This window comes from Megascapheus bottae, chromosome 22 (genome assembly GCF_031878675.1).
Source record: "Megascapheus bottae isolate mThoBot1 chromosome 22, mThoBot2.hap1, whole genome shotgun sequence".
In the NCBI taxonomy this organism is placed as follows: Eukaryota; Metazoa; Chordata; class Mammalia; order Rodentia; family Geomyidae; genus Megascapheus; species Megascapheus bottae.
Window position 1 is genome coordinate 30,030,919 of NC_143530.1, and position 15,781 is coordinate 30,046,699.

At 40.2% G+C, this 15,781-nt stretch overlaps 1 protein-coding gene, 2 long non-coding RNA genes and 2 other non-coding genes across 7 annotated transcripts in view; 3 read left to right on the forward strand and 2 right to left on the reverse strand.

The window, feature by feature from the left end:
- Nucleotides 1-6,255, forward strand: part of LOC150048450 (uncharacterized) — a 78,299-nt gene extending 72,044 nt beyond the window's left edge. For both annotated transcript variants that reach the window (XR_016539337.1, XR_016539338.1), the window contains exons 2-4: nt 103-210; nt 2,361-2,469; nt 6,122-6,255. This is a non-coding gene — a long non-coding RNA (uncharacterized LOC150048450). The remainder of the gene's footprint in view (nt 1-102; nt 211-2,360; nt 2,470-6,121) is intronic.
- LOC150048451 (uncharacterized) lies at nt 746-9,732 on the reverse strand. The gene is made up of 3 exons (XR_016539339.1): nt 9,485-9,732; nt 7,973-8,247; nt 746-963 (listed from the first exon to the last, which is right to left on the reverse strand). It is a non-coding gene; the product is annotated as an uncharacterized LOC150048451 (long non-coding RNA).
- Nucleotides 3,465-3,569, reverse strand: LOC150048452 (U6 spliceosomal RNA). The gene has a single exon (XR_016539358.1). It is a non-coding gene; the product is annotated as a U6 spliceosomal RNA (small nuclear RNA).
- On the forward strand, nt 6,329-6,409 carry LOC150048453 (small nucleolar RNA SNORD121A). The gene has a single exon (XR_016539364.1). It is a non-coding gene; the product is annotated as a small nucleolar RNA SNORD121A (small nucleolar RNA).
- Rreb1 (ras responsive element binding protein 1) overlaps nt 7,404-15,781 on the forward strand; it is a 73,582-nt gene continuing 65,204 nt past the window's right edge. For both annotated transcript variants that reach the window (XM_090356425.1, XM_090356426.1), the window contains exons 1-3: nt 7,404-7,748; nt 11,268-11,357; nt 12,957-13,120. In XM_090356425.1, coding sequence (XP_090212551.1) covers nt 7,578-7,748; nt 11,268-11,357; nt 12,957-13,120 — 425 coding nt within the window. In that variant the 5' untranslated portion in view covers nt 7,404-7,577. The remainder of the gene's footprint in view (nt 7,749-11,267; nt 11,358-12,956; nt 13,121-15,781) is intronic.

Sequence of the window (15,781 nt, forward strand, 5' to 3'; positions counted from 1 at the left end):
AGGGCACAGGGAGTGTCCTGGTGATATTGAGTAGAGAGAAAGTATTCAGAAGCAGGGATCAGTCTTACTCCTCTTTAATGTCACCTTCTCTCGATTTTTCAGGTTGTTCCAAATCTGTCCCAGAAGTGAAGTGTGACCCTTCCCACATTTGGAACTAGACGTTGTTAACTCCTCAGTAAGGAGGGAAGCTTGATAAGGCAAGGAAAACAGGTCAGTTAACCTTCGGAGACTTAACTTGAGTCACAATAATGCTGACTATTGAGACTTCCTGTACTCTCCTTCTCCTATCCTCCTCCCCTTCAATTGTCCTCCCTCTTTTCCAGGACCCTGTGTGGTATGGGCAAAATCAGCTTAAAATAGTAACTGTCTTGCTATTCTTCTTGATTTGATGAGCTTATGGCCTGAAATGAGAGGGGTTTGCCTCTCAACTAGCAACACCTTAAACATCTCTTCCTGACTTCTCCCTCTTCCCACTCCCACATCTCAACTGTGAATTCTGAATTGGAACAATACACTTGGTGATGTTGATTATATCTGTGAACTTCATAAGAGGTCCCAGAACTCTGATTGTATTAAATTGGGGCTAGCAACTTTTTTTTTTCAATTTTCAATTAGTTAACTAATTTATTTGCAGTATATGGGATGGTATCAGGAAGAAGAAATGGCAAAAGGAGAGAGTAAAATCTAGGGCTGTATCCTAAGGGAGAATATTGAGCAGTGAAGTGGTTTTCTTCCCCCCCCCACCCACCTTGTATCCTATCCTGTGCTTTCCAATGTGAGAGCAAGAACCAATATGAACAAGTCCATTATGATACCCAAGAACAAACTGCGGTGACATCTTGTCCCATTCCAAGGGAGAAGTTGTTGGTTGCTTTCAGATCAGAAATAGGGAAAAATAGTACCAGGGATACAGCTTAGTAGTGAGCACAAGGTTCCAAGTTCAAGTAGCAGGACCTTCTCCCTCTAAAAAAAGAACAAAAAAAGTATTGCTATTAGCATGCACAAAGACTTAGGTTCAATTCCTTGGTAGCACATACATAGAAAAAGCTGGAAGTGGTGCTGAGGCTCAAGTGGTAGAGCTCTAGCCTTGAGAAAGCCCAGGGACAGTGTTCAGGCCCTGAGTTCAAGCCCCAGGACTGGCAAAAAAAAAACCCAAAACCCTATATATGCACATATATACATATATATGTATATGTACACACACACATATATCTTGCTATTCACTTACATTTAAAATAGGAAAAGGAGGTCATGTGGAGAATCTTGGGTGGAGAGCATGCATGTTACACCTTATCCCAAGGAAGAAATAAATGTTGCCAATTTTTTCCTGTCCTAACACAGTAGGAAACATGTTAGTATGACTTTTCAAGTAGGATATTCTTTGAAACTTTCAGTCCATTTGCTAGTGGTGTTTACTTTTGCTAGGCATTCTTTATTTTAGATTCCTAGTCATAATGACTGAAAAAAATTCTTCCTGGCAGTTTGGTTATATTTCATAAACATTGTGTCTGTTGGGGGATGCACGAGGGGGCAAGTTCCAGGGATTGGACCCAAGTCTTAAGCACTGCCTCTGAGCTTTTGACTCTACCACTGGAGACCCAGAACCACTTGTGGCTTTTCTTCTTGCTTGCACTCACTCTCTCTCTCCCCCCCCTCCCTCTGTCCCTCCCTCCCTCTCTCTCTCCCTCTCCCTCCCTCTTTCCCTCTCTTTCTCTTTCTCTCCATCTCTTTCTTCCTCCCCTTTCTTCCTCCCTCCCTCTCTCTTTCTCTCTCCCTCGCCTTCCACCTCTTTTCCTTCCTTCCTCTTTCTCCTCTCTCTCTCTCCTTCTCATCTTTTTCTTTTCTTTTCTTTTCTTTTTCTTTTTGGCCTGGGCACTGTCCCTGTGCTCTTCAGCTCAAGACTAGGACTCTACCACTTTGAGCCACAGCACCACTTCCAGTTTTCTGGTGGTTTATTGAAAATAAAAATCCCACGGACTTTCCTGCCTGGACTAGCTTTGAACTGTGATCCTCAGATCCCAGCCGCCTGAGTAGCTAGGATTACAAGTGTGAGACACTGGTGCCATGCTCACTTCTGGCTTTTCAGTGGTTACTTAGAGATATGAGTCACATTGACTTTTCTGCCCAGGCTGGCTTCAAACCATGATCCTCAGATCTTAGTCTCCTGAGTAGCTAGGATTACCGGCATGAATCGTGCACAGGATCATGCCTAGTGAACGTATTTTTGTCAGTTTTTATATTGAAAGGAGCACTGTGGTATATATCTGTAATCCTGGCATACTAGATGCTAAGGCAGGAAGATCAAGAGTTTGAAACCAACCTGGTCCTGAGTAATAAGGCCTTCTTTTTTTTTTCAACAGAAAGAAAGGAGGAAGCAGAGGACAGACAAAACCAACAAACAACAACAACAACAACAAAAACATTCAAATATAGTAATAGAACACCAAGCAGGATCATTATAAACTTCTGGTAGGAAGGCTCGTTTTCTTTTGCTATCATAAAATAATTTTCAATAAATACAGATGTCTTGTCAAGTTGTTACAACTTTTTTTTTCTGTTAGGGTATCTGAGTCAAAGGATGATCCAAGTGTTTAAGATCCAACGATTTGTTTGAAAACAGAATGTGAATGCAAAAAGCAAGCAACAAACATAGCAACCTCAGGCAGAAAACCGCATTGGAAGGCCACTCAAAATTGATCAGAAGCCTACGTTTGAATATCAAAATCAAGTCCGAAAAATTCTCTATACCTCATTTTAGTGACTTGTTTACAAAATACATTCATTATATACAAATTAAATTTCCCTTGCAAACACAGAAATATCACCACCATGTTTTTGGTGTAGATTTCTCCATTATTACCCTGTAATTCCATTTTTTCAGTCCCTAAAACCAAATCAAATTTTCTGCTTGCCTGTGACCTAATATACACCTGTAGATATGTCAGCTCTTGAGCTGTAGTCAGTTATTTTATGCTTCGCTGTACATTAAATTTATAAGGAGATGCATTTAAAAGAATGAGAGAATTTAGTACTGAAGATTTCCATTTATGAGCCAAATACATAATTGTATTGAGTAGTTACAAAGATTCTGGAAACTGTTGATATTTCTGCCAGCAATCGATTAAGCAGGAAAAGCTGTATATGTGGACATTCTTCAAAATGCCTATTTTTTTTTTCCTTGAGAAATTGCCATTTCCCAAAATGATGGTTAAAAAAGAAATACCACCAGCCCCCGCCCCAGTCTTTGGGCTTGAGTATATAGCCTGAGCTTCTTTTGCTCAAAGCTAGCATTCTACCACTTAAACCATGGCTCTCCTTTTGGCTTTTTGGTAGTTTATTGGAGATCAAGTCTAATGGACTTCCTGCTCAGGCTGGCTTTGAACTGCGATCCTCAGATCTTAGCCTCTTGAATATCTAAGATTATAGGTGTGAATCACCAGCACCCGATAGGAAACACATTTTTTAAAACTGTGGAATTCTTCTTGAATTTGTATGTGAGCCTTGTATGGGAGTCATGCTAATCCTCTCTGTATTGTTGCAGTTTTAATATGTGTTGCAAAAGCAAGCACAATTTAAATAAATGTAAATGGTCCATTAGGATGAAGAAACCTCATAGAAAGACAATAAGTGATGATGGTGATAGTACATGCCTGCTGTTCTAGCATTTGGCAGTCTGGAGCAATAGGATCATGAGGTTATAGCCAGCCTGAGCTACTGAGTGTCTCAAAAAGAGAGAAGGAAAGGGGAAGTTTGGGTTTTCTCAATTTTACCTAAGCTTTTTTCCTCTTTATGAAGAAAGATGTGAGAGATGAAGCAGAATTAGAAGGCCTAAATTGTATTTGTGTGTGTGTGTGTGTGTGTGTGTGTGTGTGTGTGTGTGTGTGTGTGTGTGTGATGGTGCTTGAACTGGGCACTGCCTGGGCAATGTCCCTGAGCTCTTCAACCCAGAGCTACCACCCTACCCCTGGGCCTGGGCATTGTCCCTGTGCTCTTCAGCTCAAGGCTACCACCTTTGAGCCGAGCCCCTCTTTCTATTTTCTAGAGGCTAATTAGAGATGAGTCTCAGGTCTTTTTGTGCCTGTGCTGGCTTTGAGCCTTGATCCTCAGATCTCAGCCTCCTGACCAGCTAGGATTACAGGCATGAGCCACGCTTCTCTAAATTGTATTCTTATATACTTGTTCCTTTGTACTATTCACTAATGTTGCTATGGGGACCCCACTTTTCTCTACACAGCGTGATCCTAATTACTTTCTGAAGGCCCCACCCAAATATCATTAACCTATCAACTTTAGGGTTACATTTCCAACACATTAATTTTGGGGACACATTCAAAGTATTAAGAGTACAGCATATTTTATCCTTGGGGAGGGGGGGGAATGCTGGAAATTGAAACCAGAGCCTAGTGAACACTAGACACTGTTCTACCACTAAGCTATATCTCAGCCTCCAACATTTTAGTCTCTTGAGAAAGAAAATTCTGTTAAGATTCTCTTTGGCTCTTTTGGTGGGATTTATCTTCATGCTGCTTAGCTTGTTTAGAAGTGTCATTTACTAAAGTTCTAGTCCCAGCCTTTCTTTCCTTGCTTCTGTATCTACTCTAGGTAGAACTATTTGTTATGTCACATCCCCTATAAAGTTGGCAAAGGAAACCTTACCAAATCTTGTTTAAAAAAAAAATCCTCTTTAAAAAATGAGCTTGAAGGGCTGGGAGTGTGGCCTAGTGGTAGAGTGCTTGCCTAGCATGCAAAAAGCCCTGGGTTTGATACCTCAGTACCACATACACAGAAAAAGCTAGACGTGGTACTGTGGCTCAAGTGGTAGAGCACTAGCCTTGAGAAAGCTCAAGGACAGTGCCCAGGCCTTGAGTTCAAGCCCCAGGACTGACTGACCAAAAACTAGAGCTTGAAGATGGGCACTTGTGGCTTATTCCTATAATCCTAGCTGCTGGGGATGCTGAGGTCTAAGAATCTCTGAATGTCTGTGAGACTCTTACCTCCAACTAAATCACAGAATAGCCAGAAGTGGCACTGTGTTTGCAGTGGTAGAGTGCTATCCTTGAGCAAAAGGAACTTAGAGACAGCGCCCAGGACCCGAGTTCAAGCCTCAGGATTGGTTAAAAAAAAAAGTTTGATCTTGTGCTGCTTTTGTCGACTTTGGTTGGAGAATAGGACATTAATGTGATAATGCTTGTAGGGATTCAACTATAGAATATCTCCCCAGATAAAATAAGGGAATAAGAGAAATACTATTATCTATGTCCATGCCTGTAACCATAGACTTTCTAAGAAGTTTAAGGGGAATATAGGAAGGCCTGAAGTAAATTATGACATGAGTTATATATAGTTTGCACATGTTACCAGTTTCTTTTAGGTATAATCTAATTCCATCTGAACTTTGAGCCTTCAATGAATTTCTTAACTGTTTTGTCTTTATTCAGTTTTAGGGAGAGGCCTAGGGTGGGTCAAGTGGAGGAGTCTGATAGGAAATGGAGCATAGTAAGAAAATGTGGTTAAATTGAGAAAGTCAAGTGGTGCAGGTTTTCCTGGCTGTTAGGAGGGAGGGTGGCAGCTCTGTAGGGAACATTTGATAAGGTTGAAAAAAGAACAAACATACACAGATTATGGTTTTGGGGGGAAAAAAAGGAAAGAAAACACTTCAAATTGGGCTCACATTTGTGTTCCTTGGATTTTCATGAAAATATAGTAGTCTGACATTACAACAAGTAAGTGGTTTTCATTTCCTTCAAGTCTTTTTTTTTTTTTTTTTTTTTTTTTTGCGCCAGTGCTGGGGTTTGAACTCAGGGCCTGAGTACTGTCCTTGGGCTTTTTCAAGGCTAGAACTCTACCACTTGAGCCACAGAACCATTTCCAGCTTTTTTTTTTCCTGTGTATGTGGTACTGAGAAATCGAACCTGCATCTTCATGCATGCTAGGCAAGCACTCTACCACTAGGCCAAACTCCCAGCCCTTCAAGTCTTGCTATATGGCTCAGGTTGGCTTCAAACTCATAGTTTTCTTCTCTGCCTCTCCACTGCTACCACACCATACACCCAGCTACTGAATCTCTTGTTTTTCTACCTTGGTCAGTTCACTGAACCCGTTGACCCTGTTTCTCTTCCAGTATCAACAAGTGATAACAAGAGAAGGAAGTAAACAGCATCATCTCTTCTTCCATGTGGATGAGAGCCCTCAGACAGGGGAATTTCACAGTTAATCACCTGACACAGAAAATGGAGGTAATTAACAATGGTCGAAGACAAAATATTACCTGCTTACAATGTTAAGAAAAAAACTTTAAAAAAAAATTTAATTTCTGCAACAGGTCTCAGTCCAGAAAACAATGATGTGATAATTACCAAGCACATATCTGATGCTCTCATGTGGAATTTAACTACTGAGTTTCCTGGACCAAAGTAGAAATATTTCTTTATGATAAGTTGAATTCTTTTCAACTAGTTGTCATCCAGCTTGAAAACATCTTCCTTATTAATGATTGGTTTGAAAGTCTGGCTCTCTAAACTTAATATGTGACATTTTTATATTTAATATGATTAAGTTATCCCAAATGTGAATGTTCATCCATATTGACTTATGCAAAACCATACTGACTTATGCAAAACCAGAGTAATAGGCATTTTTTAAAATGTTGATTTGAAATTTGGTTGTAAGTTTGGCAGGATTGGCTTCTCTGTTATAGAATTTGGATTCCCTGTTAAAATCATAATAGCCAGGCGGAGGTAGGTGGCTTAGGCCTATTGTTTTAGCTATTAAAGAGGTTGAGATGTGAAGGTGGCAGTTTGAAGCCAGCTCAAGCACACAAATCTGTGGGACTTATCTCCAATTAGCAAACAAAAAACCAGAAGTGAATGTGTGGCAACAGAATACCAGCCCTGAGCAAAAAAAGCAATGGCTCATGCCTGTAATCCTAACCACTCGGGAGGCTGAGATCTGAGGATTGTAGTTCAAAGCCAGCCTGGGCACTAAAGAACAGAACGTGAGACTCTTATCTCCAATTAACCACTAGAAACCAGGAAGTGGGATCATGGCTCAAGGGGTAGAGCAGTAGCATTGAGCTTAAGATAACTCAGGGACAACACCCAGGCCCAGAGTTCAAGCCCCACAACCTCCTCCCCCCAACCCCCCCACACATACACACACAAAAAGCCTAGAGACCCAAGTTCAAGCCCAGTACTGACATAATAAAATAGAATCATTACATTGTAGCAGTGGAGTTAAGTGACACCTGAAGTTTCTTTCTTTTGTTCTTCTCTTCTTCCTACTCTTTTCCCCCACTCGCCCCCTCCCCAATCGCTCCTTCTTGACAAACAAAAAGGGAATAAAGTTAGTGGTTAGCCTTTGATATGCCAAGAGTTATTAGATGAAAGCTTTTGGTCACCATGCAGGCATGTGGGCTTAGACTAAAAGGAGAGTGATGGTCATTTTCTACTTTATTATAACAGCCATGGCCAACAATACCTGGCTATGACAGAAGTCTTCATTTCCCCATAATCGTATCAGCAATTTCTGGTTTTCAGTTTTATGGCAGAGGCTTCGTAGAAGCATAAACTCCTGTCCCAATGACGTCCAGTTCACCCATTGGCTTGGAAGGCTCAGACCTGTCTTCCATCAATACCATGATGTCAGCGGTAATGAGTCTAGGGAACGTAACTGAGAACGGTGGAAGCCCCCAGGGCATCAAGTCCCCCATGAAGCCTCCAGGACCAAATCGGATTGGCAGAAGGAACCAGGTAAGTATCTGTGTGCTGGATAGTAGAAGCACACTAGTGGGGTCTATAACAGAGAGCCTTCCTCATCCCTACCTCTCTAAAATAAAACCTTGAATGCACTCTGAATTAAACAGACCAGACCTATCCAGAAGCCTTAATCATTTTTTCAGGAAAAATTCCTTTCATGTAGGGAAAAAAAAAAAATCGGGGGTGGGGGATGGCCTGGGTTTTAATGTCTTTCTTACCTTTATTCTTTGTCCTGTGATTTGGTTTAAACAAACTTTTTCACATGGTGGTCAAGGTAGTGAGCTTGAAGAATCCTCTACTATGATGTGGTTTCTTCATTTTTAAAAGTGTCTTCAAATTCATTAACAAATAATTCTTCTTTGTATAGGAGCTATTGCTCAGATTTCCAGTTTGAAAGACACACAGAATTTGGTTCCAGAGAATTTCCTTTATTGTTTGTAGTTGTCTTGAATTTTCAGTGAGCATGGGATCAGACATGGGAAAGAAGAAGTGGCTAGGAAGAGAATGGGAGAGATTCGTAGTGTAAAGAAAGTCCCTGTGTCCTCCAGTGGCCTCCACTGGGAAATTAAGATATTAATTTTTTAAATTAATAAGCACATAGAACACTTTTGCAACGTTATTTCTGTTAGGATAGTAACATGTTGTTGATTATGAAGTAGATCAAGGAGGCAGACAGAGGATAGATATCACTCTTAAGTTTTGACTTCATTTAGACTTTTAGACACAAGACAGTCTTGAGCAGGTATAGCAACCAGTGATGAACAAAAAAGCAAACCTGTCAGGTTTAGGGGTTTTTTTTTTTTGTTTGTTTGGTTGGTTTTTTGGGGGGGTCAATAATCCTGCTGCAGTTGTCCTTATATGGAATTCCGTGAACACATATATGATCTTTTGTTGTTATTGTTCTCAAAACAATAATTAAGGCTTTCGCTTTCCCTCCAGGAAAAGTGGTTCAAGCCCCAAATCCCCGCAACAACGTGTAGAACTATACATTTCTCCACATCTTCCTCAAGACTGAATACTCAAAAGAACTCAGTGTTATTTTAGGGCTGGAGCAATGATACTTCTCTCTTTTTTTCTCCCTTGCCTCCGTGAGCCTCTCTTCCTATGGGTACCTGAGAAAATACTCAGTCTGTATGGCTGTGGCCTGAGTCAAGAAGGAGCCCTAGCTCTGGGAAGAAAAGGTTTATTTATACTTTCTTGTGCCTTTCCATCTATCTGTCCACATCTCTGTCCATCAATCCATTTATCAATTTTTATTTAGCCTCTACTTCTAGCTCGTGCCAAGAATCAAGCATTTGGGAACGAATAAAACAAAGTCATTGTACTCTTCATCCTTTTCTGGACTGCTAAAAAATGAGTAGAGTGTAGGGAAGTGCATTTCCTTAAATAGCACAGCATTGCCCCAGCACAAAGCAGAGCTGGCCTCAGTCCAGGCTCTATTTCTTTCCCAGTCATTCTGAGATAGTGGTTAAGGCCAGAAGACACCCTAGGCACCTCCCATCCCTGCATGCTAAGTGAAGGTTGAGCCCCTGGAGTAAGGAAGCAAGTGTGTGGGTGTAACTGGGCCACTTGTCATCTACCTCTTTTCTCCTCCTGGGATCTGGTTCACTCACTTTGTTTCTGAAAAGGAGATCTGGGCCAAAGGTAGCCTGTTAAATACAGCACCTCATTTGAGAAAGCAGAACTCAAGGAGAAAAGAGAGATGGTGAAGAATAAAGTGTCCTCCTTACCTGGGAACTGGATGGGGAGGGTGGACAGAGGGAGTCTAGGAAAAGGTCCAACCATCTGAGCACAGAGTTCCAGAACAGATTAACCCCGGTGTGATGCTGACAAGGGTGCCAGATTGTTTCATTATGGAATGGTTATCACTTGAGCTGCTAATTTTATCTTTCAGCTCTGGAAGCGTGCAGTTTCCCCCAGTACTGCTGCAATAACTGGGCTTACAATTCTCCGGTCCACCTCTTACAGCATCACATGTTCTCTCCTCTTAGTTTACTTTGAAAATTAGATCTGAATCCAGAAACTGCCTTTTCCCCACCACCATGGATTTTATGGACCTATCCTATGGTCTGCCAGGTACCAGTCTCAGCTTCAGGTTTGGCTACAGTTAATGATCAACCCTAGAGTCAATATCAGCCAGCCCTGTGAGCCTCTCTGCTCTGTGTATCTGGTGTCTCACTTCAAGGTGAACTCAAGCCTTTTCAAGAGCCTGACCACTTGAAGGCCTGGAACTTTTGCTGAGATGTAGTCTCTTATGTTGCCCAGGCTTTTGTAAACTCTGTGTTCAAGGGATCCTCTGGCATTAGCTTCCAAGTTTCTGGGGCTATGAGTATGAGCCACTATGCCCGCTGACTGTGGTTGGCTGGCTGGCTTGCTTGCTTTCTTCCTTCCTTCCTTCCTTCCTTCCTTTCTTTTCTTTTCTTTTCTTTTCTTTCTTTCTTTCTTTCTTTCTTTCTTTCTTTCTTTCTTTCTTTCTTTCTTTTTCTTTCTTTCTTTTCTTGTGTGTATTGAACTCTAATGAGTTGACAAAAATGCTCTAGAGATTGAACTTGACCTTAAGTTTTGTCCCAGCTGTGAAATATTCCTTATTATTATGGGAAGTACTCTTTCATTGCTTTTTGCTTTTCTTTGTGGGGGTTCTTGGCAAGCTTCATTCTGATTCACTGTAGATTTGAACTGAGAAAGTGTTAGTCCCCATTCCCTCCCACTCACCAAACACCAGCCACCACTTCTATAACTCTGAGAGAAGTAAAGAATTAATATATATATGTATATATATATAATTATAAAGATAATGTACAAAGGCCCTTTAAAAAATGTTTCTGGGAAGTGGTGCTGTGGCTCAAGTAGTAATGTGCTAGTCTTGAGCTGAAGAGCTCAGGACAATGCCCAGGCCCAGAGTTCCAGCCCCACGATCAACCAAAAAAAATGTTTCTAGGGTATTTAACCTCTTTAATATTTGAGAGTGAGAAAATATATGGCTGGCTAGCATTCTCAGACCCACTTCTACAGGTTAGAAAGAAAAATGGTTTATAGTGGTTAGAATGAGGACTTGTTAGTCTTGGGAGAGGAATGACAAAGATGGCAGCTGAGAGCTAGACATCACTGCACAATTTACTTCACCTGTTTGGTTTATATAGTACCATTTGTTTTTATAGTCTTTAATGTGACTTTTATTTTCACCATCTCTCATGAGCAACCACAAGGGTGTTTCCTTTCTGTGCCTTGGGGCTAATCCTTCCTTTGGTCAAATTTTATATAGTATCATCATTTAGGGCATGGGCTAGGAGTAGCTGGCCTGTGTTAACCCAGTTTTGTTTTGTTTTTCTTTTGGCTTTTTTTTTCTTTCTTTTTTTATGGTTTGAGACAAATTACTTGTCCCTCTGTACTTTGAGTTTTCTTACCCAGAAAATAGGATCCATAATGAGTTGCTGTATTAAATGCTTATGGAAAAATAAAATCCTGGTGTTGTATATTTTAGTACATACTCATCCATTTTAATTTTTCTTTTAGGAAATGAAAGAAGAAAAGTCTTCCTACAACTGCCCCCTATGTGAAAAGATTTGCACTACCCAGCACCAGTTGACCATGCACATTCGTCAGGTTGGCTGCTGCTTTTGTGTTTTGGCTTTAAATGCTTTTCATTAACAGAAGATAAGGTGATTTCATTTAAAGGGTGAATTGTGAGCTGTGTTTAACATGTAACATTTTATCAATCTTAGCATGTAGTTAGGACGCAATTTTTGTGTATTCATGTAACTCTAACTGAGCCAGATCAGCACAGAATACCTTTTCAGAATTTAGTAAACATCTCGTTAACTATTTATGGTACCAGAAGACATTTTATTATATGTTACCTGTTAGTATGAACTGAATCTTTATACTATAATGAGGTGGTAGATATTAATCCCCCTCTCCCTTCTTATTGTACTAAGAAGACACTGTCTCTCAATATACTTGAGTGGCCTCAAACCTGCGACCCTCCTGCCTCAGATGTGTACCAACATGCTTGGCCTTCCTATTCTTTTTTTTTTTTTTTTTAAGTAGATACATTAGTAGTTCAAGGAGCTTTCATCATGATGATTCTGTGAATGTGCATAGTACACTCTGAACAAGTTCAGCCCGTCTATTATATTCCTATAACTCACTTCCTCTTCCCCTACTCCATTTTGGTGGGCATTTTATGAGGCTTATTATTCTATTTCATATATATAGATATGTAAATATACAATGTACATCCCATATTACCTATAGATGTGTGTATATATATATGTGTATATATATACATATATATATATATGTTAAATCAGTCTTCTTCACTCCCCAATATCTTTTCCTCCCTCCCCTTCAACTGGGCCCCTCCAGACTGTCTTCCTTGTATACTCACCTCCCATTGTTATGAAATGCCCCCAAACACATAATATTTTGTGTGTTTTGAGTTTGGCTGGCTCAAATCCTGTCTCTCCCATTCTTCAAATATATTTAGATCACGTAGTAGAGAATTTCCTTGATTTGGTGTCTTTTTTTCCTTTAACATAAGATTTAGGAGCTGGGGGTTTGGCTTAATGGTAGAGTGCTTGCCTAGCATGCACAAAGACCAACGTACCACATACACAGAAAAAGCCAGAAGTGGTGCTGTGGCTCAGGTGGTAGGCTCTAGCCTTAAGAAAGCCCAAGGACAGTGCTCAGGCCCTGAGTTCAAGCTCCAGGAATGACCAAAAAAAATTTATCCTTCTACCATAGCTAATTAATGACAAACTATTGAATATAGAATAGTAGGGGATTAACAACCTGTTAAAGCCATAACATCAATTATAATAGCATATATAATTTAAAACATCAAATTACCAAAATAACTTGGGTTTGGAAAGAAATACCTCTTTTACTTTAGAAGCCAACACTACTCTGTACTCGCAGTATGAAAATAAAGTTTCAACTATTTGCCTTGTAGTTGAGTCCTTGTCCTTGTAGGAATACAAGTATTTAAGTGGTCAGCTAATCCACATTGTTTCTAATAAACAACTAACTTTCCAAGCTGGAATATGGAATGGAAGATCATACAGAACAGTGAATTGCCTGTGTTCCTGACACCTTTAACACTTTGGGAATATACTTTAAAAAACCAAATAGCCAAGAAACTTCACTGGTATTTATGAAGATCTAATCCTCTTAAGTGACGAGTGCACTGATTGCTTTCTGCAGCACAACACGGACACTGGAGGAGCTGACCACTCATGCAGCATCTGCGGGAAGTCGCTGAGCTCGGCCAGCTCCCTGGATCGCCACATGCTAGTGCATTCTGGCGAGAGGCCTTACAAGTGTACTGTGTGTGGCCAGTCTTTCACCACCAATGGGAACATGCACAGGTGGGTGAGGCACTTTTTCCTTGATCAGCTGATTCCTCTGAGCCATTGGACAATGTTCTTTCCCAGTAGAGAAAAACTTAGTGTGGTTTTGTTTGCCTATCCATAACCATCTCAAGAGCATCTGGTGGTGTGAAACGCATATTCTAGCCTAGGTCTGTGGCTCTGTAGAATAAACCAGTGTCAACCCTCTGCTGAGCCAGTTGGAGTTTCTGTAAGTGCAACTGGTGAGTGGGCAGCTTTATAACATAGAAAGGGACTTTCTGAAAGAATATCACAAAATCATGTATTTATTTTGTGTTATCCCTTAGCTGATTAGCTCAAGATTCTACCTTTTGAGCCAAACCTTTATTTCCAACTCTTCCCTTTAAATTACTTTCGTATACCTGTTACATTTTCTTCAAAGACCTTTTTCTTGCACAAAAAAATTTTTGCAACTTAAAAAATTAACATCTGAGTTTTATTTCCATGCACACATATTATATCCCAATCAAAGTTGCCAGCTGCTCATGCCTATAAACTAGCTACTCATGAGGCTGAGATCTGAGGGTCTCAGTTCAAAGTCAGTCTAGGCAGGACAGTCCTTGAGAATCTTATCTCCAGTTAACCACCAGAAAACCAGAAGTAGTACTGTGTCTCAAAGAGGGAGTGTGCTAGCCCTGAGCATAAGAGCTCTGGGACCACTCTACACCACTATTGTTCAAAAACTTCCAGTGATTTTTTTTTTTTCATATAAGACACCGTACATTTCAACATTACTTGTCTTCCATTTGGGACCTTTAAGTAGTTATGTGACCTAATTTGAAGCTTTAAGAAGATAGGGTGAAAAGAAAAAGAAAATCTATCAAGTGTCAGGAAATTACTTACTGAGCAGGACCAATGAGTACTTATTGGTGGGGCAAAGCTCCGTGATGGCATATTTACATAGAACAGAAAAAAAAAATCATTCTTTTTTTTTATTACATATAAGATTTTATTTTTTTTCTATTTTTTATTGTAATTAGTAAAAGGGTTATACGAAATTTGCCAGATAGAAGGTGCATTAATTTGCATACATTGATACCCTTTCACATGTCTTGGTACCCATTTCCCTCCCCCCCCCACACCCCCCAAATCATTCTTTTTTTATACACGCATTTTAGGACACCCTAGGAAAAAAATATAACTTTACCTCCCAACATCAAATTAAATTTTTCTATATTTCTTTCTAGTCAGCCTTCTTTAACGTTTTAGGGTTTGTGGTGGTTAGAGTACTTGGCATTGAATAATGCTGCAGTGATTATAAACCTGTAGATTTCTTCATCTGAATACGTACAAGTGAGATATTATTTGACTTCATAAAAAGAGTAAATAATTTAAATAGAGTTTTTTGTTGTTGTTGTTGTTGTTGTTTTTGCCAATCCTATGGCTTGAGCTCAGGGCCTGAGCACTGTCCTTGGACTTTCTCAAGGCTAGAGCTCTACCACTTAAGCCACAGCACCTCTTCTGGCTTTTTTCTATGTATGTGGTACCAAGGAATCCAACCTGGCCTTTGTGCATGCTAAGCAAGCACTCTTCTACTAGGCCAAACTGCTGTCCAGTTTAAATAATTTTTACCATGTATTTTTGCCTTTCTAAAATTTGGTTTCCTCTTAGCAATTTCTGGTTGGTCATATCTTTACCTCTTTTCTTTTGGGAAGAGGAGTGAAAACTGTCACCATTTCTTTAATATGCTATTTTACATTTTAAGTTTTTGCTATCTTACCACTCTTCACCATTGGAATTATTGTGTCCTCTGTTCCATTCAACCTCTTCCATTTGCCCTTTCTCCTCTCCCCACTCCAGTGTCTTTAGCCTACTTCATATTTTCCCTTCTCAGTCTGTTCCCAGAGGTATTAAGGGAGCTTTCTCCATTTGCTCTTACTGAGTGGAGCTTTCCAGGGGCATCTTTAAATTGACAGAGGGCAGTGGGTGCAGTGATGAAAAGGACCCCTCTGGTCCCGGTGACTGACTGCTTGTGATTCTCCGTGGGGCATCTTTGGCTCATCACTCTTGATTTGAAAAATTGCCCATTTTGAGATAATGTTTGTATTGGTTCTGGGTGCTGTCCTTGAGCTTTTGTGCCCAAGGTTAGCACTCTATCTACCACTTGAGCCACAATTGCACTTCAGACTTTTTAGTGTTTAATTGGAGGTTTAGTGTTTAATTGAAGGTAAGAGTCTCATAGACTTTTCTGCCCAGGCTGGCTTCAAATCACAGTCCTCAACTGACAGCCTCCTGAGTAGTTAAGATTACAAGTGGGAACTACCAACATCCTTTTTCTCTTCTTTCTTTCTTTTGACTTTTTATTATTGTTATTATTTTATTTTATTTTTTTGCCAGTCCTGGGGCTTGAACTGAGGGCCTGGGCACTGTTCTTGGGATTTCTCAAGGCTTGCACTCTACCACTTGAGCCACAGCCCCACTTCTGGCTTTTTCTCTGTATGTGGTACCTAGGAATTGAACCCAGGGTTTCGTGCATGTTAGGCAAGCACTCTATGACTAGGCCACACTCGCAGCCCTCTTTTATGAAACTTTTTTTTTTTATTCTTTGTGGTGATTATTATAAGTGAAATCATTTTTAATTTGATTTTTTATTGCTGTACGTAAAAACAGTTCAAATTTATAGGTTGGTATTATTTCTTG